Genomic DNA, 26,692 nt, shown 5'->3' with positions numbered 1-26,692 from the left:
CCTTGCAAAATTTGCATGCAATAAAAATTGAGAATCTGTGCCAAAAGAGGTGTTAGTGCTGAAATTCTTATATGCTAAGTGTAACATATTTTATGTTAGGCTGTTTCTCAGTAAAATCATCTGTATTTCAATTTAAGAAAAGTGACCAACTTCAGGCTAAAGTTCCTTTACCAAAAAGTGGCATAAACGCTCCAAATATCTGGCTTTATCGGCTCCCTACTTCTCACAGCACCTCCGCCAGATAGCCATTGTTGTTTCAGAATTGTTTTCCTCAAATCAATCAAGAAAGGCACCTACCTTCTTCTAACCCGGTAATGTACTAACCATTTCAATCAGCATGCTATCATGTAAGCCAGGCATTCTCTTGTCTCACCAGTCTTGGAGGGAGACACAGACAAACTTCTTGTGTGCTTAACCCTGAGGAAGTCTTCAGGTATTATTGTGAAATTGAAACACACACACACACACACACACACACACACACACACACACACACACACACACACACACACCCTCACGCATGTGTGCGCCAGCCAGGCATTTGCATTGAGATAAACGAAGCAGTGTCCTCCTGGGATATGTACGTAGTGCCTGACTTCTTAGGAGTTTATTCAAATTGACACCCTATCCCCTTTTCCTGATTAAAGGTCATTGCATCTTTTTGCTGTTGTTCAGTTCACTTCAAAATATCTCAGAGATTTGAACCATTATTGACTGGAATATATAATTCTTGGCAACTGTGTAATTTATCACCTTTCCCCCTCCTTTAAATTTGTAAGTCCGTTACTCATCTTAGAATTAAAGATGTCTTAATTTACTCTCTCTGCATTGACTAGAGATTATTTTCTACCCCTATTATGTTTCATTTTTTATTCTCCAGTTTTCCATTTTCCATTGGAATACATTTCTCATTCCCCAGTTTTCCATAGTTAGGAGAGAATACATTAGAATAAACCTGTTCAGTCTTGAAGATATGTCTGTAGGGGTTGACAAAAACAGGTTTATAGTTGTTTATATGTAAAATTATTCAATAATAAATAATAATACAAGAATCAACTCTTGTTTCACATACTCACAACTGTAAACCTCCCTTTGCCTACCCCTGTTTATCTAGTTTGATAGGAAGATATCTAGTTTATAAACATCAGAGAATAGCAGGTGTCAGACCATGACTTTCACTGGAGGATACATAAAAGAAATCAGAGTTCATGTCTGATTTGCTTGATGTATTTTGTTATTGGTATCTTGGTTGCTCTTTAGTTTTTCTTGATTTTAATCTGTGAGTTCTTTGAAATAAGATATGAAAAGGAGATTTTATCTCAGGAGATATCTTAATTCTGTTGATAAAATTGAAAGCACTGAAGAACAGACTTTATTTATGAAGGCCATTAAGTCAGATGACAAACACATAGCCAAGTTCATATCTCACTTGAACTTTTATTAGGTTTACACATTTGGAGGAGGCACTAGCAACTTCTCATGTTGTTTAAAAGAGTCCATAAGCAAAATCTAGATGTTTAATCTAATTTCATTTTAAATTTTACTGTAAAATGCATTTCTATTTTACACTTCTGTGTGCTTTTTTCTTTTTCTTTTTGCTTATATTAAGGGCTTTGCTCAAAAGGAAGATAAAACTTGAGGCCTTCTACCTCTTGTGACCCCATCTGTTTATTGATTTCAAGAGTTCCTACCCCATCACAGTGTGGCTCGAAATATCCTCTTCCTCACCATCTAATCATCTTGACTATCATTTATTATTATTTTTGTACATATTAACATGTAAACACTTAATGAGCAGGTGAACAGTTTACTAAATTTTGCCCTCAAAACCAGACATTCATTGGTTGATTATAATAAAATTTAAGACTGTATGTTTATTCACTGCCCACTATATATCTTGATGTGTTTATATTGTCACTTCAGATTTGACATGGCCAAAATACTGAGTGTTCTTCCAATCACCACCTAAGAAATAAACCCAACCAATCAAGCAGGCAACAAACTCTTATGGTTCTCCAATCTTCCTTGCCTATCATAATTGGCATTATCATCTATTCAGATATTGAAACCCAAAACCTATGAGTTATCTTTGGTTCTTCAGGTTGCCCCAAACACCATATTCTTCAGCAAATCTTATTTGTTCTACCCTCCTTATCATGAATTCATGATCTTCTCTCCATCTCCATTATTACCACCCTAGTCCAGCCTACCATCATGTACTCACTTGGACTATCCCAATTAACTCCCAGTGTTCCACTTATTTCTAAACTTGCCTTTCACACCATTCTTCACAAAGCAACCTGACTTATCTTAGAAAATGTGACTTGGACCATGTCATTTCTGTACTTCTAAAACTCTTCAGTAACTCTCCATTGACGTGGAGTAAAACCTACACTCCCTACAAAGCTATGCGTGAAATAGCTCAGATTTGCTCTTCTTAACTCACATTGTACAACTTTTCTTCTTATCTGCTCTACTTTGGCTGCCTTGGCCTTCCTTTTGTTTATTTAACAGACCAAGGTCTGAAGTCTTTCCTGTAGTTGTTTCTTTTGACCAAACTCAATCTCCTGTGATCTTAATCTGGCTGGCTCCTTGACTCTCAGATCCCAGGGATAGGAAGGTCTCCTGGCTAGCCAGTCCGAAGTAGCCACTCAAGGAGTTCTATTGCACCATATTATTTAAATTCTCCACCTAGCATTTACTATTATATTTTTGTTATTGTTGTTCATGTTTTTACTGCTTATTTATTATGTCTCTCCCCATTGAACTGTAAGGCTTATAACAGTAGGGAAGTCATATGTTAGATTCAATACTCTATCTGGAATATCTAAGATGTGTTAAAGTCATGAATGTGTGAGAGCTAAATAAAAAAAGTTTAAAAATACAGATATAGGCAAATGTCATTATGTTCAGAGTTAGTAAATAATTGTTTCACCTTGGGAAGATCCCTCTTATCCCCCATGGCTGGATAAACTTAGATGACACTGAATATGGTATAAAGACTGAAGGCAGTAAGGAGCCTTGGACATCAACCACTGAATATTTACATTAGGATTAACATTGTTAACTATCAGAATTTTATTATAATGAGTCATGGAATTCTTTAACATTTAAAATATGGAAATGGCTATTATTAAGCAGCAAGCTTTCTGGTGTGAGCTGCTTTGGAATTTTGGATGATACAAAGTTTTAGACATTGAGACATTCTGTTTAGAAAGAATGTTAATATGGATTATATTGAAGAACAAACTATCTTTTTTATATCCTTCAATGTAATTCAATGCCATAAACTTGATAAAAGTACTTGTGTGTGTCCTTCCATGAGAACTTGACCATCCAGCATTTTGAGAGTGATATGCTTTTCTAAAAGCAATCATTGTCTTACTGTACATGTATCATGAAATTGAGGTTAAAATTAATCCTGTGTTAATTTTGGTTTATACAACATAATAAATCATTACTAAAGAATTCTGAGTGATAATTTAAAGTTACATTGAAATCCAAGTTTCTCTTTAAGTATTTTTTTTCTTCAGAATAGTTGTTGAAAATATTAATGCTATAATTTACAGAAAGTTTGGAAACTATTCAAGTTAATTTTTTTTTTCTATTTCATAAAGGATTCTGGATTCTAGTTTTAGCAGTACCATAGCTAGTTCACCTTTCTGGACGTAAGTTTCCAAAACTGTGAAGTGAGAAGATTATGCTGAATGAATTCCTAAAAATCTCTCTAGGTCTCTCATTGTACTTTTATATAAAAACTTGCATTTGTATAATGCTTTATATTACTAGATTTCTTCCACATTAGTCCTCCATTCTTTTTTTAAAAATATATTTTATTGATTTTAGAGAGGAAGGGAGAGGGAGAGAGAGATAGAAACATCAATGATGAGAGAGAATCATTGATTGGCTGCCTCTTGCACGCCTCCCACTGGGGCTCGAGCCCGCAACCCAAGCATGTGCCCTTGGTCAGAATCAAACCTGGGACCCTTCAGTCCACAGGCCGACGCTCTATCCAATGAGCCAAACCAGCTAGGGTTTGTCCTCCATTCTTACAACTATCTTGTGATAAGGTTAGTAGGACCGACCTTATTATGTCTATTCTATACTGGTGACGAAATTGAGCTGCAAGAAATTAAAATGATTTTCTTGATTCACACAGCTTGGAACTAGCCATGTATTCTTCCTATAGTTTCTTATTATAATCTCTGACCTCCTAATGCTGATCTATGGTTAGGTATTTGGTCAAAATAAGTATACATTTTGTTAAGATACTTAATAAATTACCACTCTCTCTGACCTCCTAATGCTGATCTATGGTTAGGTATTTGGTCAAAATAAGTATACATTTTGTTAAGATACTTAATAAATTACCACTCTGTAATAACTTGAGTATTTTTATAATCTGACCCCGTGTTCCTTGGGAATTTGATTAGGCACACACATTACTCATAGAAGGCCAAAACTAATTACTAAAGTATTATAGGAATCAGTGACAGATAACTAATCACCTTTATGGGATTTTAGGTAGATGGAATTTTTATATTTTGGAAATATAATAGTCTTACAGAAGCAAGACAAGGATAGTGCAGTAGCGTAAGAGTGAAGTGGGATAATCTTTGCCAATCCCATATTAGAGTGTTCTCACCTGTAATGTAAGCTTAGTTAATATTGTAAGTTCTTGCTTTTGCTGAAGGTGAGTTGAAGCTATGTAACTTCTAGGTTATAGCATTTAAACTGTTTCTATCTAAAGACATTTTCAAGTTATCAGTGCATGTGTGTGTGCACACATTTGCACAGGCACACACTATATGACACAACAGATTCTATTAAACCAGTCATAAGAGTCCCTAAGTATATTAATACTATTCTATTATCCCGATTTAACTTATGTAATTAATATGCATACACATATGCACTAACAGAAAAGTTCAGAAAAAAATAGTTGGCATTTGAGGAAAGTAAAAGCTTAATAGAGGGATAGAATACTAAATATTGGTGTAACTTTAGGAAGAATGTGCTTTATAAGAGAGTTGCTCAATGATTATGTAAATAAATCTTTGCAGATGACTGAGAAGGTCATGAAAAATGCTGGAGCATTGGCAGAAGTGAGGGTATTAGGAAGGAGTCTTCTTATGAGGTAATGTGTGCTTGATTGTGTCTTAGTAATTCAAGCTTTCATTTGATGATGCAGTGTCTGAGGTTTACCAGTCTAAACAAAACAAACAAACAAAAAGGAAAGATGAAGGAAAAAGAAAAATGTATAAGACTTCTTGCCATTTATGCAGTATATTTGCTGCTGGCCCTGGGCAGTGAGTGATGCACCACAAATGTTTGGTCACTTCTGCCACAGTACCCTCCAGACAAGCTAAAGCGATGAAATTATCTGGTGTGTCAGGGTTGACAAAGAAAGCCCTTGAAAGTAAACACTAAATTAAATGATTTTTTAAGGCCTTGGAAATAAATGCTAAAATGAATATCTTTATCGTTGAAGTAAAAGGAAAAACTGATACGCTAGACATAAAATTAATAGCTATTATTTTTGTTAGTAACTTAAGAGGGATAACATATAATTATATTTTGATTTGAAGATTATTGTCTAAGTTGTAATACTCATCACGAGAAAAGTAAATGTGTGGTAGTGTTTTAATAAAATCTAGAAATGAACCATTAGAGATGGGATCTGAGATATCTTAGAATTCAGGTAGTTTCTTGTGTGTGTGTGTGTGTGTGTGTGTGTGTGTGTGTGTGTGTGAGAGAGAGAGAGAGAAAGAGAGATAGAAGAGGATTAGTGTGAGATTTTCAGCAAATAAAATTATATAGCCAATGTACCCATAAATGATAACTTATAATAGACACAGCTTTACAGTTGAGTCACTACCCATGGTACATCCAACAAGACAAGCTATGATATCCAGTTGACAGTGCCTTGATACAAGTTGTAATAATAAACATCATTTTCTGTTTAAGTTATGTGGAATTACTCTTAAATGTTTATAAAAAAAGTAATATATATTCATATTAAAACATTTTAGAAAAATGATTTAAATTCATGATGCATGCATCGTTAATGCTCAAACCCATCCAAATGGCTTCCCTTCTCATTCAGAATGAAGTCCAAAGTCATTATGACAGCCTTCCTCCATGATTTCACCATAGAATATCTCTGTCCTCATTCCTGTGGTCTTCTCAGAGCTTGTGCTGACCTCCTAGCTATTCCCAAAACATGCCAAGGCCACCCCTAATCGTTGGCTTTTGCTCTTCATGTCCTTGTATATGAAATGCCTATTTTCCCACTATGTATCTGCAGGTTTCAGCCATTCACTCCGTTAAAGTCTTTACTCAAATGTTAGCTTAGCAGTGAGACTATCTGTCCTCTGTATCTCATATTCTACTTTATTAATTTTCAAATTACTTATCTCTATGTGACGTATTATTATTTGTTTAATGCTCTCTCCCTCCCCGCCCCAATTTTGTACTGTCATGCACAAATGCTAAGGCATAAAGTCTATGAAATCAAGGATTTTAGTACATTCAAGCTTCTTCCTAGGGAAATTAAGTTTCATTAATTCATATTTTTAAAAAAACAACAGCATAAATTTCAATAGAAGTTTTTTGGTTTTTGTTTTCTCAAGCAGTCAGTCTATTCAATGAATGTTTCAGTACTCAAAATCAGTTGACTAAGTTAGGTGGCTTCTACACTTAGTTTTCTGTTTAATCTACTAAGCAGTACTTTTTGAGAACAAGTAATTATTTGGAGGCCTTATATTTTCATCATATAATATTCGTATCGTGAAATTTGAATGGATATTAGGGCTCTTCAACTCACAGGGCACTGAACAACTTTGAATATATTTTATACTACTCTTTGGTTCATAAAATGTTTAGTAATTATATTCCTTTGACTTAGTGATATACACTTATCTCAATTTTACACAGATATATATAAATATAACATATGCTTTATAAAGATATGAAATGTGATATATGTTATATGTAAAGTATGTGTGTATATACATATGCATATATATATATGATGTGTGTGTGTCCAGTAAATATGGTATGATTAGAACTATCCCTTTAGAAAATAAGTGAGTATAAAAACAATTTTCTCATCTCATTATCACATCTTAGATCACAACAGTCTTTTTTTAATCCTTGTCCAATGAAGTACATATCACTATTTGACTGTTTTCTTTATTTTCCTTTTATTATTTGTCTCCACCCACTAGTTGTAAGATCCATGAGAGCAGGGAGTTTCTCTTACTGCTATACTAGTATATGTCTGATTGAATAAGTAAAGGAACTCTGATGCTTATTTTATCCAAATTGCACACAATACCATGAGGTTAGGATCTTATCTGAGTCCTACCTACCTTTCCCTAAGCAATTTAGAATTTCACTATGGAAGATTTTTCACAAATAGGTCACACAAGTTATTACAGTAATTGTATGAGTTAAGATAATGCTAGCTGTTGTACCAAACAAACAAACAAAAACACACGCAAAATACATAGTTCTTCAAACACAATAGAAGTTTATATCTTTTTTGCATAAAATCCAAAACTAGCACTTGGTCACTCAGTGGACAGTGATTCAGGGATCCAGGCCTCTCCATTTTGTGGCTCAGCTGCCTAACGTTCAATGCAAAGCTCTGTTGTCTTCCAACAGAGACTGTCTCAATAATAAGAGATAGGTCATAGCGGGTCTTGTTGGAAGCTTTTTATAAATAAAGTGTGAAAATGGCATATGTCACTTTGGTGTTCACACTCCAAAGCCTTGAGCTCAATTATATTGACACTAGAGGCCCGGTGCATGAAATTCGTGCATGGGTAGGGTCTCTACACCTGGCGGGCAATCAGGGCCGATCTGTGGAGCGACTGGTGGGGCATCCAGGGGGTGGGGGGCGCTGGCACCCACCTTGGCCGGCCTGGCACCACCCGCTCACCGGCCCCGCTGCCGCCAGTTAGCTCCCTCTGTGGGGCGATCGGGGCGACACGGGGGGGATGGGGGTTGGCACCCGCCTTGGTGGGCTTGGGGCCTGTGGGCTGGGGGCAGCTCCTGCATTGAGCGTCTGCCCTCTGGTGGTCAGTGTGCGTCATAGCGACCAGTCGTTCTACCATTCGGTCAATTTGCATATCAGGCTTTTATTATATAGGAAGTATGTAACAGTAAGGGAGGCTAGGAAATGTAGTCCAGCCCTGTTCCATGGCAGAGGAGGACATTGGTGAAGAGCTAGCCAATCTCCTCCATTTTGTGGTGTTTTATTGTGTAGAGACCTAGGTATAATAGTATTTGCCTTTGGGTGTAAGGTAGCTTTTATAATTTTTAAAGAATTCAAAAGTACTTGTGTGTTAATGTTTTTAATTCCGTGTGAGGCTTTCTTCCCAAACCAACTGTTTATTTTTTGTTCAAAAAGAAAACACCTTCGGATCCTCCATGGATCCCACAGGAATCTTTTTTTCCTTGACTTTAACCACTTATTTCCCTAACTCCATATTCCCCTGAGCATTTGTACAGCTGCGATAACTAAGCACAGTCCCTTTGGAGCTCATCAAAGTTGTTTTCTAATTGGTCATAGAACGGTCTTCTGGTATTGCCAGCAATTCCCTTACCTCCCCAGGGACAGCTACATCATAGCACCAATCTCACTTGGTCCTGGAAAACAAAGAGACTAAGAACTCAAATTTTAGTATCATAAATTTTGCTAAAAAATACATATTTATGGTGTCCATTTTTGCATTAGGAAATGAAGCTGCTGTTATTAGTATGATGTTTCTTTACGGTGCATACTGTTTAAATAAGGGAGAAGACATGTGCACAGATTGGGTTAGGACAGTGGTCGGCAAACTCATTAGTCAACAGAGCCAAATATCAACAGTACGATTGAAATTTCTTTTGAGAGCCAAGTTTTTTAAACTTAAACTTCTTCTAATGCCACTTCTTCAAAATAGACTCACCCAGACCAGGGTATTTTGTGGAAGAGCCACACTCAAGGGGCCAAAGAGCTGCATGTGGCTCGTGAGCCGCAGTTTGCTGACCACGGGGTTAGAATATAAACCCAGACAGTAAATACCTAGAGTCAGGGTGCAAAGTAAGAAGGGGGTAGATTTTGGAGCCAGCTGTTTGAGTTTCCATTTCTTCAACAGTTAGGTGCAGCATTTGGGCTCTTTATAAGTAGTAGAACAAACAGATGTCAAATATTCAGCGCATTGCTTGTTACATAGTACTTGTCCCCCCAAATAATGGCAGTAATTATTACTAACATATAGAGAAAATGCACAAAAGCGTTTAGAATTTAGGTGAAATACTACCAAGAAGATGATTTTTAAATTACCTGACTCAGTGCCAACAGTTGCCATGTATTTTATTGAAAATTTCTTGGACTGACTGATTCAGAATTTTTTTGGAATCCCTTGGAGAAATGTGTGCTTTTCAGATCAGTGGTTATTGATGGCCGCAAATAAATTGAAAAGGAAAAAGGGATTATGTGCTGTATGTGTTTGGGTGAGATGGAGTAGCTGTCACTTGGAAACCATCATAAAATTGTGTTTCTTAACAGGCAACAGGACATTTCATTTGGCCATGTGTACATGCTCATTAATCAATGACCTCAATATTTCTGTGGAAAATTATATAAAGTTTGTTTTATTTTAGGTTCCACGTAAGCATTTTTATTTTGAAAAAATACAACTGTTTTTCATATGACAAACTTTCAGTGGTTCCGATATTTAATTATAAAACTGCTCTCACTATGCCAGGTGTCTTTCCGCGGGGTGATAGAATTAGTTGATTAGCTTATATTGTAACTAACTCTGTGTATGTGTGTGCATAATTTATCTTTCTATTTTAACAAAAAACAAAACAAAACTCTGCAATAAGGAACATAAAGCAGAAATGACCTCAAGCAATGCTAGCCTGGAATGCTTATAGGGTCACATGATGGAACGGGTATAAAGAGGTTAAAGAAGTTTTACGGTTTCCACAGATTTAATAATGCTTCCTGGATATGTGACCTCAACATTGCCAGTACAGGATATTGCTGTAACTTTTCAAGGATTAGTTCGTAAAGGAAATAGTAAGTGATTTTGTAAAGAACCTGCAAGACAGATGCAAAATTGTCTTTACTGATGCTGCACAGTATCACATATCAATTCAAAAAAATGATGTATCTCTAATAATTGAGAAAGAATGAACACTCATGGATGCCTCTAAAAGTGTCTTCATGACGTCAAACTCATTGATGCTGGTGATGCGGATTATAAAGTTTTAATAAACTTGTTTTATTAAATTAATACTTGAAATTTGTGTAAGCAGCTATATTAATACATTGATATAAGCAGCCATTTGACCATTTCATCAATACCCATGAGTCTTTTCAAATAAACTAATAGACTAGTAAATGTGTTACAATTGCATGCTTACGCATGTGTGTTTTGGAGCCAGACATCCAGGGCTGGAATCTAGCTCTGCCACCTTTTGGCTGCATGGTCTCCGTGCAAATTACTTAACTTTTCTGTGTCTTAGTTCCCTCCTGTCCAAAATGGTCATAATAGTACCTACTTGATACGATTGTTATAAGAATTAAATGAACTAATATATCCACAGGTGCTTAGAACAGGGCCTGGCACATTAGTAACATATATAGGTGATCCTATGTCCTTCTCTTTGAGAAAATCGGTCATAACCTTACATTTTGGAATATATGGTACTTAAATCAGATCATACACTTTCTCATCATACTAGATGATTCTACTTTTCTGTTTTAAATAACGTTTGTGTTGGTTTCCTTCTAGTCAGTGCTTTCTTTCAACATCCAGTAGAAAAGACCTTCTAACACTACTTTCTTGAAAACATCAGTTTTTTAACTGATAGCCTTTCAATAAATTTATTAGTTTTGATTGTGTATTTTCCTCAACAGGAGACTTGGGTGTTCTATGTATAATCAAATATCCCCATTTCATAAATGTAGGAATTAAATTTTAGATGCATTATAATTTGTCTAACCATAGCCGTAACCCACACCTCATAGCCAATAAAGTTTGATTTATTTATTTGTTACTAACTCTAAAAAATACCATGAGGGTGACCTTTTTGCCCTGGGGAGAAGACTAGGTCACTACCACATTTCAGTAGCTATTTCTGACACATAAAGGACTATGTTTGGACAGAAAGCCCTGTGCAAAATTTATGTAGATGAGCTATATCTTAATATCAAAACATCTGTTACAGCTCCATCTAAAACATTTTTTAAAAAATATTCTTTTATTGATTTGAGAGCGGAAGGGAGAGGGAGAGATAGAAACATCAACGATGAGAGAAAAATCATTGATCGGCTGCCTCCTGCACACCCCACATTGGGGATTGATCCTGCAACCTGGGCATATGCACAGACTGGGAATCGAACCATGACCTCCTGGTTCATAGGTTGATGCTTAACCACTGAGCCATGCCGGCCGGGCTAAAACATTATTTTTAACGTATAAAAGTAGCAGGGGATTTTTAAAGTGAAGCATGCTCACACTTGCACTTTCCACCTGCACAGGGATGTTGCTGTTCAGACTGTCCTCCAACAGCAGGTGTGCCCAGGATGGCTAGAATAAACAGCTGTGGTTAAACCACATCTAGCTAGCAAGTGCCTGGGCCTAGTACATAACTATTTTGGAAGCTTTTGCAGTAAAACATGGTAAGACTGTACACACAAAAGCACAAACTCCCCAAGGTGTTACCACTTTGAGAGTATTCTTAGCTATGAAAATTTCAAATTTATCAAAGAAATTGCATTCTGAGCATATCATGACAATGAGGTTGTTTACTTTGGAAATTTAGTACAGTCTCCTAATCAATGAGCTCCTCCATATAAATATATGATTTATTTAAAATGTAATATATAAACTTTTGGGAGGGATGTATATAAATAAATTGATACAAGTATAGTGTTAGGTATGACAGTGTCAAAAATAAGTTAGTTTTTGCCCTAGTTGGTTTGGCTCAGTGGTTAGAGTGTCGGCCCTCGAACTGAGGGTTGCGGGTTTGATTCCAGTAACCAATCAATGTGTCTCTCTCACATCGATGTTTCTCTCTGTCTCTCTTCCTCCCTTCTATTCTCTAAAAATCAATGGAAAAACTATCCTTCGGTGAGAATTAACAAAAATAAGTAAATAAATAAAATAAGTTAGGTGTGGTTTTTTTTTCCATTGAATTTGAAAAAGATTTGCCATAAGATGACTGGACAAATGACAGGGAGTGAAAAAGAAGAGAGGGTCATCTGTAAGGTCATTTCTATAGGTTATAATGATTAATCATTTGGTCATTGTATTATGTTACACTAGAGACCCGGTGCACGAAATTCGTGCATGGTGGGGGGAGTCCCTCAGCCCTGTGTGCACCCTCTCACAATCCAAGACCCTTTGGGGGACATCCCTCTCGCAATCCAGGATAGCTGGCTCCTAACCGCTTGCCTGCCTGCCTGCCTGATCGCCCCTAACTGCTCACCTGCCTGCCTGATCATCCCTAACTGCCTCTGCCTCGGCCCCTGCCGCTGCAGCTTCGTCCGGAAGGTTGTTCAGCTGTCTGGTATTAGGATATTATGCTTTTATTATTATACATTTATTTTATGGAAGAAACTAAGGTGCAGAAAAGTTAATTAACTTGCTCAAGGTTAACTTGACTTAGGAGGAAGTTGGCCAGAAGATAACTTCATATATGTCCAAAATGAGGTGTATGTCTTTTGAGGCTGGCAGGAAGCTGGGAAAGTGTTAAATTCTTACAAAAATTGTTAATTTTTGGCAGGTTTCTTTAGTAGATATAAAGCAAACTTTTGTAGAACCATTTCTGTAAAGCTTAGTCATATCAACATTTTTAAATGTCTACATGAATTTTAATGAGAAATATTATTAGATTTCTCAGTTTATTAAGTTATCTCATGACACTTTTGGCAAAACTTTGTTTCTTGCCTCTATATGTATTTATACACAAAAGAAATTGTACATAGTGCAAAAATGTTTCTCTTTGCTTTATGGAACACTGATGAATGCAGTCCTCAAGGATGGGTATTTGATCTAGAACATATCTTAAGAAGGTATAAGGGAAACATACATTATTTCTGATGAATAGTATTCAGGATTCCAAATGTTTACTTTGTCTGGTGTTCTTAAAGAAATATTTTGATTTAAAGAAATAAAGGTTGACCATCTTATATAATAAAAGGCTAATATGCAAATCGACCGAATGGTGGAACAACCAGTCGCTATGATACACACTGACCACCAGGGGGCAGACGCTCAACGCAGGAGCTGCCCCCTGGTGGTCAGTGCGCTCCCACAGGGGGAGTGCCACTCAGTCAGAAGCCCTGAGCCAGGCTCACTGCTGGCAAGCACAGTGGCATTGGTGGGAGCCTACCCCACCTTCGTGGCAGCACTAAGTTGGACATCTCCCGAGGGCTCCCAGACTGCGAGAGGGTGCAGGCTGGGCTGAGGTACCCCACCCCCCACCCCCCCAGTGCACAAATTTCGTGCACCGGGCCTCTAGTATTATATATAAAATGGTTTTTTAAATGAGCTACTAAAAAATAGTCCTGCCTTTTCAAGCTGTATGTAGGAACAGCTCAGTGTCAGAACTAGTAGTATCTACGAAGATCAGTAGTAAAAGCAAAAGTGGTGTGTGTGTGTGTGTGTGTGTGTGTGTGTGTGTGTATGTGTATACACTCAGAGAGAAAGAAAATGTGAACTACTTTTAAAATACAACTTGAGTTCTGAAATGGGAAAGAGAATAGTGTCTGTGGCTGGGTGACTGGTCTAAACTCCTTTCTGGGAGTAACTCAATAACCCACTGGCATCTAGTCTGAGATTCCAGCTACAGGAATTAGAGCTGGAAAGGACCAGTGTCTTATACAGAGTCTAGCAAATAGTAATTTATAGCTAACACACTTCTGTGGTGATTCCTGTGTGCCAGGCCCTACTCCAAGTGCGTAGGCTCAGTCATTCATTTAATCCTCACAACACAGGTTTTCAATAAATGATGAGTTAATGGAAAATGTAGAAGACTGTATTTTCACTAACACCTCAAAGAAAAATAGGAAATTTCTTGCAGAGCTTGAAAACAGGAGCATAAAGAACACTCACAAAACTCCAGTGATGATATGGGGAAAATAATGTTCATTTGGGTAAATTCTTAGTTTTTAGTCACTAAGTGTGGTATTTAATTTACCTTAGGTAGTGTTCATCAGTGTTAACTGCCAGGGATGATTGGATAGATTCCAACAATCACCCCAAACCTTGTGAGTTTTGTTGTAACTATTTCTCGAAATAAAGTGATTCTAAGGTTAGTTGAGAAAATTTTCAGTTAAATTTCAACTGATGGTGGCAGTATTTTTTTGTTTTGTTTTCTAACTATTGCATTTTTCAGCATTGTGATAATAATGCACTATGGAACATGAAACTTACATTTCTATTACATGTCCAAAAACATACTGACTCTTCCTCATTGAGCTTGAAAACATGACCATAAAATCTTTGGGGGAAGAAGGGCAGCCACACTACTACATTATTACCACTTTGAGGAATTTTACCAGTTCAACAAAGTATTTACTTAGTGGTATCAGAAACATCAAAGCATCCACACTCATTGTACATCTGTTCAAAATAAAGTTTATTGATTAGCTAGTAATTTTATAAATGCCAATCATTAATTAATAAATCAAATTATCAAATGCCTGTTGGTATATGAGACTTACATCTTTTGTGTAGCACTTCTTTAAATCTAATTGTTGTAAGACAGCAAAACAAGATATTGTGTAATTAGTACCCAGATTTACAAAATTGTGATTAATTTTAAGTTTTAGATAATTTTATGCATTTAAGAATCTGATTTAAATATTACTATTGTTGTTTGTTATGTAGTTAGTAGTGTTTATGGTTAAACTATGATTTAGTCATTTGCCTAACAGTAGTTTATTATAGTTGTGATTCACAAGTACTGTATTTTTCAAACCTAGGTTGCTTTATCTAGGAAAAATTTAATCAAATATTAGAATGAAAATATTTACATAAAAAATATAAGATCTCTTGGCTGTAAAATATATTGATGTTAAGACAAAAATGACCCAGCCAGTGTGTCTCAGTGGTTGACCACCCACCTATAAACCAGGAGGTCATGGTTCAATTCCTGGTCAGCACATGTGTAAACCTTGATCCCCAATAGGGGCCGTATAGGAAGTAGCTGATAGATGATTCTTTCTCATCTTTAATGTTTCTGTCTCTCTTTCTCTTCCTGCCTCTCGGAAGTCAATAAAAATATATATTTTTAAAAATTTTTAAATTTTCCCTTTAATTATTGTTTAATACTGGAGGCCCTGTGCACGAAATTCGTGCATGGGAGGGGCGTCCCCTCAGCCCAGCCTGCACCCTCTCCAATCCAGGACCCCTTGGATAATCCTGGACTGCTGGCTCCTAATCACTCACCTGCCTGCCTGCCTGATCACCCCCAACTGCCCCCTCCCTGCCGGCCTGGTCACTCCTAACTGCCCCCACCCCCCGCCAGCATGGTCACCTCTTACTGCCCCCCTGCTGGCCTGGTCGCCCCTAACCCGCCCCCCCTTATCCCCAACTAACCCCCTGCTGGCCTGATTGCCCCTAACTGCTCCCCCCCCCCCACCGGCCTGGTTGCCCCCAACAGCCCCCCCTGCTGGCCAGGTTGCCCCTCAGGGTTCCCCCCGCCGGCCTGGTTGCCCCATACAGCTTGCTGTTCAGTTGTTTGGTTGTCCCTCACTAACTACCCTGCCGGCCTGGTCACCCCACGCAGCCTGCTTGTTCAGTCGTTTGGTCATCCCTCACTAACCCCCCTGCTGGCCTGGTCATAGGCAGCTATCTTGTGAGGGTGTGGTGGTCAATTTGCATATTACCTCTTTATTATATAGCATGATTTAGGTAATTGCTATATATGGTACCAGTTGCAAAATTTTTTTAACAAATTTATTCTTATAAATGGTATCTAGAGTCAGATAATTCACGGCCTCATTTTATTTTATTTTTTTTAAATATATTTTATTGATTTTTTACAGAGAGGAAGGGAGAGGGATAGAGAGTTAGAAACATCGATCAGCTGCCTCCTGCACATCCCCCACTGGGTATGTGCCCGCAACCACGGTACATGCCCTTGACCAGAATCGAACCTGGGACCCTTGAGTTCGCAGGCTGACGCTCTATCCACTAAGCCAAACCGGTTAGGGCTCACGGCCTCATTTTAATCTGAAATTTGATATCATACTGCTAGTAATTTAAATAGGCACTGGGTCAAGCCTAGAAAAGTTTGGAATAGTTAAGTCATATTGTCGTTGGCATGTTGTGCTTCCCCTCCCCCCCTTTTTGGTATATTTTACTCAGACCATCAGTTACTGCCTCCCTAGGTTCTGTGTTACCCTGTTGCCCTCAGGTTTAAACATGGGTGCCTGTGCTAGCGGTTGCCCCTGACTCCCAGTCCCTATGCAGCTCATTTGCCTCTTGACCCATTTTCCCTAGGCATGGGTTCCATGCCACCTCTTTTCTATTAGTGTTGTGGCTGGGCCACGTCAGTGCATTTCAGTCTCTTATCCCTAATGGAAACAACTTCCAAATTTCCCCCATTCAGTAACCTTGGCTGATGTGTACTGTCAATAAAATTTAATCATGATACTGTTATTCCAATATGGGAAATTTTTTAAGCTTTTGTAAACATAGCATCTGCTTACTCTAAGTTTAATGTAGCATCATTTCAAAGAACATAGGAGGTATTGGGGAAATAAAATCCATGTTTGAATAATGGATTTATTTTTTTGTCTTGTGTGTAAAACCTATTTCAGTGACTTTTTGGATAGTAGAAATTACATTTGGAATTAGGAATGCCTTATTCACCTTGATATTCCCTGTTCTTAACGAAGTGTCTGACATAGCAGGTACTCAGTAAGTATTTATAAAGCTAAAATTGAAATCTTAACAGTGAAAACATTTCTTCTTTTCTTTTAAACAGTCTTTACGGTTCTTAGCTTAGCATAGCTATGTAATTCTGGTATTTGTGGTTGGAAATAGGCATAGAGAAGTAGACTGTGGTCTATATAAAGGCTGGATCCATGTCCCTCTATTAGATTTAGAGCTCTTATAACTGCTATTGCCTTTCACGGAGGGAATTCTTAGGAAAGATGACTGGCTGATGGATACTTAACAGAAGAGTCCTGTGAGACTTGAATAAATACTTACTTAGTAACTGAAGATTCATTAGATAGTTACATCTTCGTTTGATATATTTAAGTTAATTTTTAAAAATCATACTATGTGGCACATATCTACCTGACTAGTGTCTATAAAAGATAATCAGTAGAAAGCATTTTGGTGTTCCGTAATTGCATGTATCGACTGATGCCTTTTAAAATCATTGGGCCATTGAGTAATGTTCCCCAGTTGCCTTCTGCAGTGAGTGACTGGATTAAATGCAAATGTAGGTAGAAAGATGAAGGTTTTTTTATCCTGGCTTTGAACACATTGTTTTAATATCTGATATTTATCGCTGAGCTACATGTAAAATCATAATCATTAATGCATCTCTGCAAATTTCTATTTTTGAATATTCCTGTAGAAATCCTGCAAATATTTCACTAGCTCACATTGTGAATAAAACATATACATTCTTAATTTAGAGGTATATGCCTACCTATTCCTATAGGAAAATTGTTATTCTCTTAAACTTTATCTGACATTTTACAACATCTTTAATTATTTTTTTTAAAAAAACTCTCTTACTGATATACATCATGTTTGTAATGATTTCTCACATTTCAATAAATGTCTTACTTCTCTGAGCTTCTCCAACAAATGTGTTTTTTATCCATTTACTTGGCATATCATCATATGTCCCCAAATAAATTCATATTTAAATCTTTCCTTTGGATACCTTGTCTCTCAGGAAGTTCAAAAATACTCTGTATAGACTATACTAACTGTTACTATCTTAATCTGCTTATTGGGTCGTGTCTGAATGACTGTGGGATGTAAATACATTTTGCCTCTTTGTTTGGGACTTGGAGGTGTCAAACCCATTGGTCATTGTTGTAAACCTGAATCACCTCCCTTGTGTGGTTTATTCTAAACTATGGAATGGCATTGTTTTTTTGAGGGGGAGAAGAGATGAGGTCAAAGGAAAAGAAGGGAATGTTGTTATTTTATTTTGACAATTAGTTTATATATTTATTATTATTCAACAGCTAAATAGGACCAATATGCAGGCAGGAAACAGTGTTATTAGGATTGCATGATGTTAAAGTTAGCATATATTTTGAAATGCCATGTGTATTCTTGGCCATTAGTATTTATTATAAGTGTGGTATCATAGATAGCATCTTTTTTTTTTATTCAAAAGAATTGGTAATAACTTATAAGAGCACAAGATACTTAAGGGTAGTATTTTCTTAGTGTCTCATAGCACATAATAAGAGGAAGAGGACTCCATAAATACTTGCTCATTAGGCAAATGTATGAGTGTTTTTGTTTTCAGTGCATTTTCTCAGTTATATGGGAGAGTGGTGGAAGCACTTGAGGGAAGCTTAGTGAATCTGTTCAACATTTATTTATGGTTTAAACATGAACAAGTAGAAAATTGATATTTATGTGTATTTGTATAGATAAGTAAATGTTGTCCATAACTTTTTCACTTCTAAGTTCTTTGAGAGCATTCTTTTCTGACTTCTCCATAGAGACTAGCAGTTACTTGTATAATAATATACTTCATCAATTCTAAGATGCTTCATTTTTTAAATCTTCAAATATTATTGGAGGCTATAAAAAACCTTCAGTCTTTTTTCTTATTTAAGCTGTCTCGTCACAAAGTTGCATTTGTGATGGCTAACAAGTAGTAGTAGTAGTAGTAGACTAATTTGCTCTTGGTGTGTAATTTGACATTTTTTTTAATTCATTGAATTAAATGCTTACCTGACTTCATCTTAAATCACCACACCCACCTATTTACACGTTGAATTTGGAATTATTTGAGGTTCATTGACTGCCCATGAACTTTCAAATTTTCTTTTATGATTTTTGGTAAATAGGACAATCTTCAGTAGTTCCTGAATTTTAAAAAATGAAGAATCTTTCCTAATAATATATTTGGCTAAATAATGTACAGTATAATATCATTTTTAAATGTCTTTTTGGAATTCTTGATTCAAATTGTAATCCTAGTTTTTTCTGCTCCTTCCATAGCTTCCTGCAGATTTCACAAAACTACACCTTACTGATAGCCTCCACCCACAGGTGACCCACGTTTCTTCTAGCCACTCAGGATGTAGTATCACTAGTGATTCTGGAAGCAGCAGTCTTTCTGATATCTACCAGGTAAGAAGGTGTTTTTCTTGTCATTTCCTTCATTTTCATGCATTCCAAGGAGCTTTATGATTATCCATTGATAGAACCTATAAAGTAACTATATGTGTACATATTGTGTGCATCCACAGACATAAAGTGTTAATGTTTATGCTTCACACAGACATACAGTACAGTATGTTGTAGTTTAAGAAGTAGAACTACTATCTAATTGTATTTGCCTCTGCTATTACTAGTTATCAGAATTTTTAATAGAATTGTTACAATGGAAATGTTCCTCTTGACTTTAAATATTAATTTGAGTGTAAGTGTATTAGGTTTGTGACTTTTTAAACTAAAATTGTAAGGGATAACTGCATAATTATGCTCTTATAGTGAGTTTTTCTTATTGAAGTCTTGGGCATGACAAAAAAGGAAGAGATTATTAAGATTAGATCATTGTTTTTCTTACCTATAGATGTAGTTACATGTTTAAAATAAATTTTTATAATACCAATGAATAGAAAAGAAACTGGAACTATGGAATTTAAAAAATGTTTTAAAAGCAAAATAATTTTATTTCATTATTAATAATTGAGTTAGAAAATGCAAATTTAGGAAAAGTGACTAAAATATACCCAAAAAAAAGCCCTTTTGGTGGGGTCTTTATATATTGCTAATATGGAATTTTGGATTGTTTGAAACAAAAAGAAAATAATACATACTTTACAAAGTGTAGTTTTGGATTCTTAGGAATTATGCTATAAGACTGATAAAAGTACTTTTTTAAAGAAAAGTAGTTTTTAGGGTCATTGATGTATTTAGGCAGTGCTAAGTCTCTATTTTAAAAAAAACACCAAAAGTAACTCAACAATTAGAATACCATTAGGGCAAAACATATTTAAGTCCTAAATTGAATAGATCTTAGAAAATTAATATTCTTTTAAGGAGGTAATGTATTAGGTACACACTTTTCTGTAATTCAAGGGTATTGTAGAAAGCTTATGAATGCAATTATTTGAAGATTCTTGACTGATTAAGAATTTCTCTTATTTTGCAATAAGAAATATAACTAATCTGGCTCTTCGAAGTAACTTTTCAAATTTCTGCTTTAATAAATTGTTAGCTTGTATTTAAATCTTTAGGACGTAATCCCGTTTTCAAATGTTAGAGGAGGAAAAGGTGGCAGATCAGGGTAAATTTACTCTCCCTCCCACCCCTACCCCCGTATTGCCTATTTTTTAGAAGTTGATATATTTTAACAGTTATTCAAGAGTGTCACTTATAATAGGACAATGAAAACAGTATAAGTAAAAGCTATACTTTAGTTTATATTAATTGTCTTCTAAACTTAGAGATGATTATACATTTTAAATATCTATAGTGGGAAATAGCTTGAGGTTGTAGAAGTTACCACAGCTTTCTTCAAATATATACAAACAAGACTGTAAATTTATAAAAAAGAAGTTGTGTATATAATTTATTAAGACATATTTGGAGGGGAATGCTTGTTTTATGTGCTCTTACCTTGAGTAGGCTGGGGCAATTTCATGAGGAAAATCTTGATGGTACTTCCGCTATACTCAGCTACCACCAGAATGTCTAAATATCCAGAATGTGGGTGAGAACTCCAAATTGCCTTGATGTGGTTGGAGCTTGCAGCCCACAGTCTGACTTTATCTTGGGGTGTAAATGGAAAAGAGGATCCCCATGTATTTGATTCATTTTAGTTGAGTTTAAAGGCTGTTCATTTCAAACTTGATGGCAGTCATGTAGCCTGTAAGATTATATATCCTTCATAAGGATATAAATCCAGAGAGGTATCTAGATTTAGTTATTGGCTATTCACAATAGAGATCCGCAATAGACCCCATCTATCACCTTAAGCTGAGAAGAAACCTGACAAATGCACCTGGTTTAGTAACCAGTCTTGTAGTTGAATTCTCTACTACTTTCCTGTCATTCAAGCATCCAGTTGATTCTTGAACAATTCCAGGGATGGGCAGCTATCTCTAATGGCAGCCCATTTAATCTTTCTATAACTCTGACTTAGGAGAAAGCTGTCACGTTAAAGTGAGTATGAATGTTCATGAGATGGACACAGAGAGGCTGAACTTGAATGCTATGTACAAGAAAGGAAAGTGGAGAATAATTTTTCTGAGAGGTTGGGAGGAGAAAAATTCAAAAGCACAGTGGAATCACTAGCCGTAAGAAAAGAAACCCTCCTTTTTTTTAAAAGGGACATACCATGGTGGGTTTGGAGTGGGAAGTTTGGAAAGAGGTTCTGTCTGATGGCTTCTATTATTCTCTTGAAGAATTGAGTTCATTTGTTGGGGTGAGAGGTTTGGCTGATAAGAGATATTTAAAGGGAGAGAAGTTTTGAAATAGCAGTTTCAGAGAGTAGGAAAGCAAATTGACCAGGGCAGTGCAGCTCAATTGAGTTGGTGCCCTTAAATACAGAACGAATTTCCTCTGCCCTTTTAAGTAATTTTCTCCACACAAAGAAAGCAAAGATTTGGCGTCACTTGTGACTGACGTTTTGTTACATGAGTGTAATACGAAGATGTATGGAGCAACATACCAGGCTCTTCCTAGCTGCAGAGCTTTGTTTTTGCCTTCTGCCTGGCATGATTTCTCCTAACATGATCCTTTTTTTTTTTTTTTTGTCTTCTTTTTTAAGTACTATTTAAGTACTATTTTCTCAGTGGGGTTTTTTAAAATTAGATTTCCCTCTAAAAAGTAGGTCCTATATTTTGGTTCCTTCCTGGCTAGTTCTTTTATTTAGATTTTTAATTGAAAGTATTACTACTTTCTGTCTTCCTACAAGAATGACAGCCTCAAGAAGTCGGGACTTCTCTGTTTTGTCTCTGTTTTCTCTCTAGAGCCTAGTATGCTGCCAGGAAATCATGGCCATGCAGTGCAGATGCGTTTAATGAATGTGATTGAAATATTAAACTAGGAAATATTAGCTGAAGGTGTGAGAGCTAGAGATAGGAAGTAATAGAGTCTTGAAGATCATGCTTCAGTTTTTTAAAGAAAGGTTACCTTGAAAGCAGGTGGAAGCAGATGGAAGATGGATGGAAGCAAAACAAGTAGGAGGCTGTTGGTAATAGAAAGCAGAAATGGCTGAGTTGGTGATATGAGACAATACAGTTTCCAGCCTTGATAAGGTCCTGGCTAACTGGTGTGATTAGCAGAGCAAAGACTTAGGTGGACTGGAAATAGTTGTACAGAAATAGATCAACAGAACAGAGAGTTCAAGCAAAACGGAACTGGTGTGTAAGGATTGTAGTAATAGAGGAAACCTCGCAAATCAATGAAAAAACGTTGTGGATTTTTCAATAAATGGTCTTTGGGGTGGAGGGGTCATTTTATAATCTCACTTTATACCATAATTAAGATTAAATTCCAAGAATTATCAAATTCTTAATGGTATAATGAATGGTCAAAAAATTAATAATTATAAGATCAACTGAGACCTGTAAAGTCAGACTATAACTAACTCTCTTAAGCAAATTAATAAGAAAAATACTCAGCTCATAATATAACAATATTCAAAGGGCAAGAGTAGGTAATTTGCAGAAGAGAACATGCAAGTATCTATACCTTCAAACATTAGTAATTGAGTATGTGAGGATGTAAATATGAAACTTCTTTCTATCAAATTAGCAGACTTTCTTATAATAAATATTTACAGATAGACATTCTTAATACCTATTAGGATTGTTAATTTTTGGAAAGAAACCTAACAATTTACATTAAGAGATTTAAAGAATTATTCTTTTCTTTTAGGTATACACATATTTTTAAACCCTATATTGAAATAAAAATGTTGGTAGTATAAGATTAGGAACAGTATAAATTATGATACACAAACTAGATTAATGCAAGCATTATATTTATTTTGAAATGTATTTTCATACTTTGTACGTATTGGTTTTGTCTGCAGTTCCTACTCACTTTGGTCTCAGTTAAATTAGTATCAGCACTAGCATTCACTATAACTTTCTAGCCTAAATTTATATCTAGCCTAAATTTAGGTACTGTTTGAGTTAAATATGTATGTTTGAAATTCTGCACAAAATTTATTTAAATCAAGAATTCTATTAAACAACCCTCTTAAACATGGGTATCCATGTGGGATATTTAATAAGCAAAAAGTTTTTTCATAAATGATTTTTAAGTACTTAATGTAAAACATGTATAGTAGTTTTTATTTTTCTTTAATTCTCACCAGAGTACATGCTGGGAGAGAGAGGAACATTGTTCTGAGAGAGAAACATCCATCGGTTGCCTTTCTGGAAGCTCCCCTACTGGGATCAAACCAACAACCATTCAGTGAATGGGATGATGCTCAACCAACTGAGCCACTCCAGCCAGACACTAGTTATTTTTATTTTAGTTAAATTAAACGTCACTAGAGCTTTATGGCATATAATATTTCCTCAGTTTGTTCTTTTTCTTGATAACCTTTAAAAATGAAAAGTAGCCCTAGCCGGTTTGGCTCAGTGGATAGAGTGTTGGCCTGCGGACTGAAGGGTCCCAGGTTCGATTCTGGTCAAGGGCACATGCCTGGGTTGTGGACTCAATCCCCCCCCCCCCAGTAGGGGGCGTGTAGGAGGCAGCAAATCAATGATTCTCATCATTGGTGTTTCTATCTCTCTATTCCTCTCCCTTCCTCACTGAAATCAATAAAAATATATTTAAAAAAAATAAAAATATCTAAATCAACTTTTAAAAAATGCAAAGTAAATTGGTTTTAAGAACTGTATTTTAATAATAATATATGTAGTCCCTTTTGATTTAAATAAATCATAGAGCTTTCAGTATTGATCTGATAATATTAATAGATTTTTGAGATTATGACTATAGCTATAATGTGCATCTAAATTTATATTAGGTTACATATTTGAAAGATAAATTAATTTAGGACAAAAGTTATTTGCCTAACTAAAATATATAAGCCTTTCTTCTTGCTCCTGAGACAAATATAATCAGATACCTTTTAAATATAAGGTGTCTGTGCATGTCATTATTTAGAATAAAAGACCTTAACGACAAGTATTAATCTTAGTAATATTATAGTTTGGAGAAACTAGAATTTAGCAAGTGTTTTATGTTTATATGTAAATATATATATTTTTAAACATTTCGTGTTTTGTGACATAACAAAGCAGAAAACGTTTTATTGCTTTATTATGTTTTAACTTATTTTCTTTATGAAGACATTCTTTTGAGAAAACTGGGCAAAGTATTATAGTGCAAAGTATTTATTTAGTAGTTTGTATTGGTTAGACCAGATTTTGAGTCCTGGCACAGTTGCTGGATTTTATTTTGTTTTAATTTATTTTGAACAGTTTAATTAATTTCCCTTAGTGTTTTTTCATCTAAAACATAGGAGCAATCTGCCCTGGCCAGTGTGGCTCAGTTGGTTGGAGCATCACCCATGTGCTGAAGGGTCTCAGGTTCAATTCCCAGTCAGGGCACATGCCCAGATTGTGGTTTTGATCCCCTGAGGCAACCGATCTCTCTCTCCCTCTCTCCCTCCCTCTGCCTTCCTCTCTCTCTAAAATCAATTTTTAAAAGGCATATCCTTGGGTGAGGATTAAAAATAATAGGGGCAATCTAATTTGCTGAATAGCTATGAAGATTAATTATTTTGTATTAAAAACATCAAATATTCTAGATACATGGTAGTCATGCAATATAGAATTACTGTTTTTATCATTATTTTATGAGCCATTGATCCAGAATATAATGGATGCAGTTAGCCTGAGAAAATTTTTTTCACAGTATGTAAGGGGTTAGGGTTCTACCAGAGTTTTGTGGGGTTTTTTTGTTTTGTTTTGTTTTGTTTTTTTACAAATTCTGCTAATATAAATTGTGCGAGGATCATAGCAGGGATGGGGAGAGGTAAAGGTATGCAACTACTGATATGAAAAATGTCCCCATGAAGAAGGAACTTTTTATGTAGCCTATGTACTTGGCTTTCTTTTCCCTATTTGATCCAACAGTCCTGTGAATGGCAAGATATAACTGCAGTTTGCTGATAATAAAATTGCTTTCATAGAGTCTAAGGGACTTTGCTAAAGTCACATAGTGAATGGTAGAACTGATTGAACTATTAAACTCTGAGTTTGTGTATTGATTCAGCAAAAAATAAAATTCAGTAATTAGGTTCCAGGCATTCCTCTTAAGTTCAGTACCCTTCTGTAGACCAGTTAGTGTTCATTAAACTTTAACTTCACTCTGTCTCCAAACATCTCATTGCTCATGAGAAAGTGATACTATGAAATTAGTAGGTTCCTGACAAGTTATTGATTTAACTTCAAACATATTATTAAAAGGAATTCTGTAGTATTTTAAAATAAAATATATATTTATTTAAATAAAATAAAAATCATCTTCAGGTTTAGTGAATGTTATTTTAAGCATAGTTTCTTAAAGAATAGAATACACACAACAGAAAACAAGTAATGATCATTAACATGAATGGGGTGAGGGTTCAGTTTTGGAGGGATTGATCCAATTCACAGTTGAGAGTCTTTTTTATTCTATTTAAGACAAATATAATTCATTTAAATAATAAGATTTCTCTGAGATTGTATTCATTTATTTTTCATTTCTTATCATATGTTAGATGTTTACAAATTAAAGAAAAACCTTGTTATATAACTATGGTATTTAAAAGAGTTTTCTGTTTTTATTTCTTTCTTCATTAGTGTCCCTCATCCTGAGCTAATATTAAAGAATGTACAATCAGAGGACTTATTGTAAATTTGAAAGTATAAGGTGATGAGTAATTATCTTCAGTGTAAAGATGAAATAGGTGAAAATGTAGTCAGAACAAGCATTAGCAAATTGTCACATTTCTAGACATCAGACATAAGGTGCCAATAGCAACAATGCTGGCTTAGATTCTCTGCTCACAGCCTTGGCATACTATATCACAACAAGCTCTACTTCATTTTCATTCTAGAATTTAGAAACAATTCTGTGGATTCTGAATTTAAATTAGGCGATTTGTTTCTGAGCGTGCCACAATTGATTCTCTCTGCCTCGGCCACAGGCCTTATTGCTCTCCCAACTGGAGCACCTCTGCTCATGATGGTGTTTGTTAAGTGGTATTTATTAAGGCCTTGCTTGCAGAGCTGTCCTACAGACATTTTCAATTATCCTATATTCATTAGGTATTCTGTCTTCAATTATTTTCCCCCTAGGTTTTTCTTATAATGTACATACGTATTTTAGTTCAGGAAATTGAAAATGTGATTAAAATTCTTTTTGTTAAACTTTAGAAAATGTTAACATGAGCTTAAGTCATTCTCTTTTAAAAATGGAGTGAAAACATAAACTACTTTTTTTCTTCT

At 35.6% G+C, this 26,692-nt stretch overlaps 1 protein-coding gene across 10 annotated transcripts in view; it reads left to right on the top strand.

Moving 5' to 3' along the window:
• Positions 1–26,692, top strand: part of RAPGEF2 (Rap guanine nucleotide exchange factor 2) — a 249,033-nt gene that overhangs the window by 182,956 nt on the left and 39,385 nt on the right. For all 10 annotated transcript variants that reach the window (XM_080673715.1, XM_080673711.1, XM_080673714.1 and 7 more), the window contains one exon: positions 19,224–19,355. In XM_080673715.1, coding sequence (XP_080529841.1) covers positions 19,224–19,355 — 132 coding nt within the window. The remainder of the gene's footprint in view (positions 1–19,223; positions 19,356–26,692) is intronic.

Source organism: Plecotus auritus (assembly GCF_963455305.1).
Source record: "Plecotus auritus genome assembly, chromosome: 6".
NCBI lineage: Eukaryota > Metazoa > Chordata > Mammalia > Chiroptera > Vespertilionidae > Plecotus > Plecotus auritus.
This window is presented reverse-complemented; position numbering and strand designations above follow the sequence as displayed.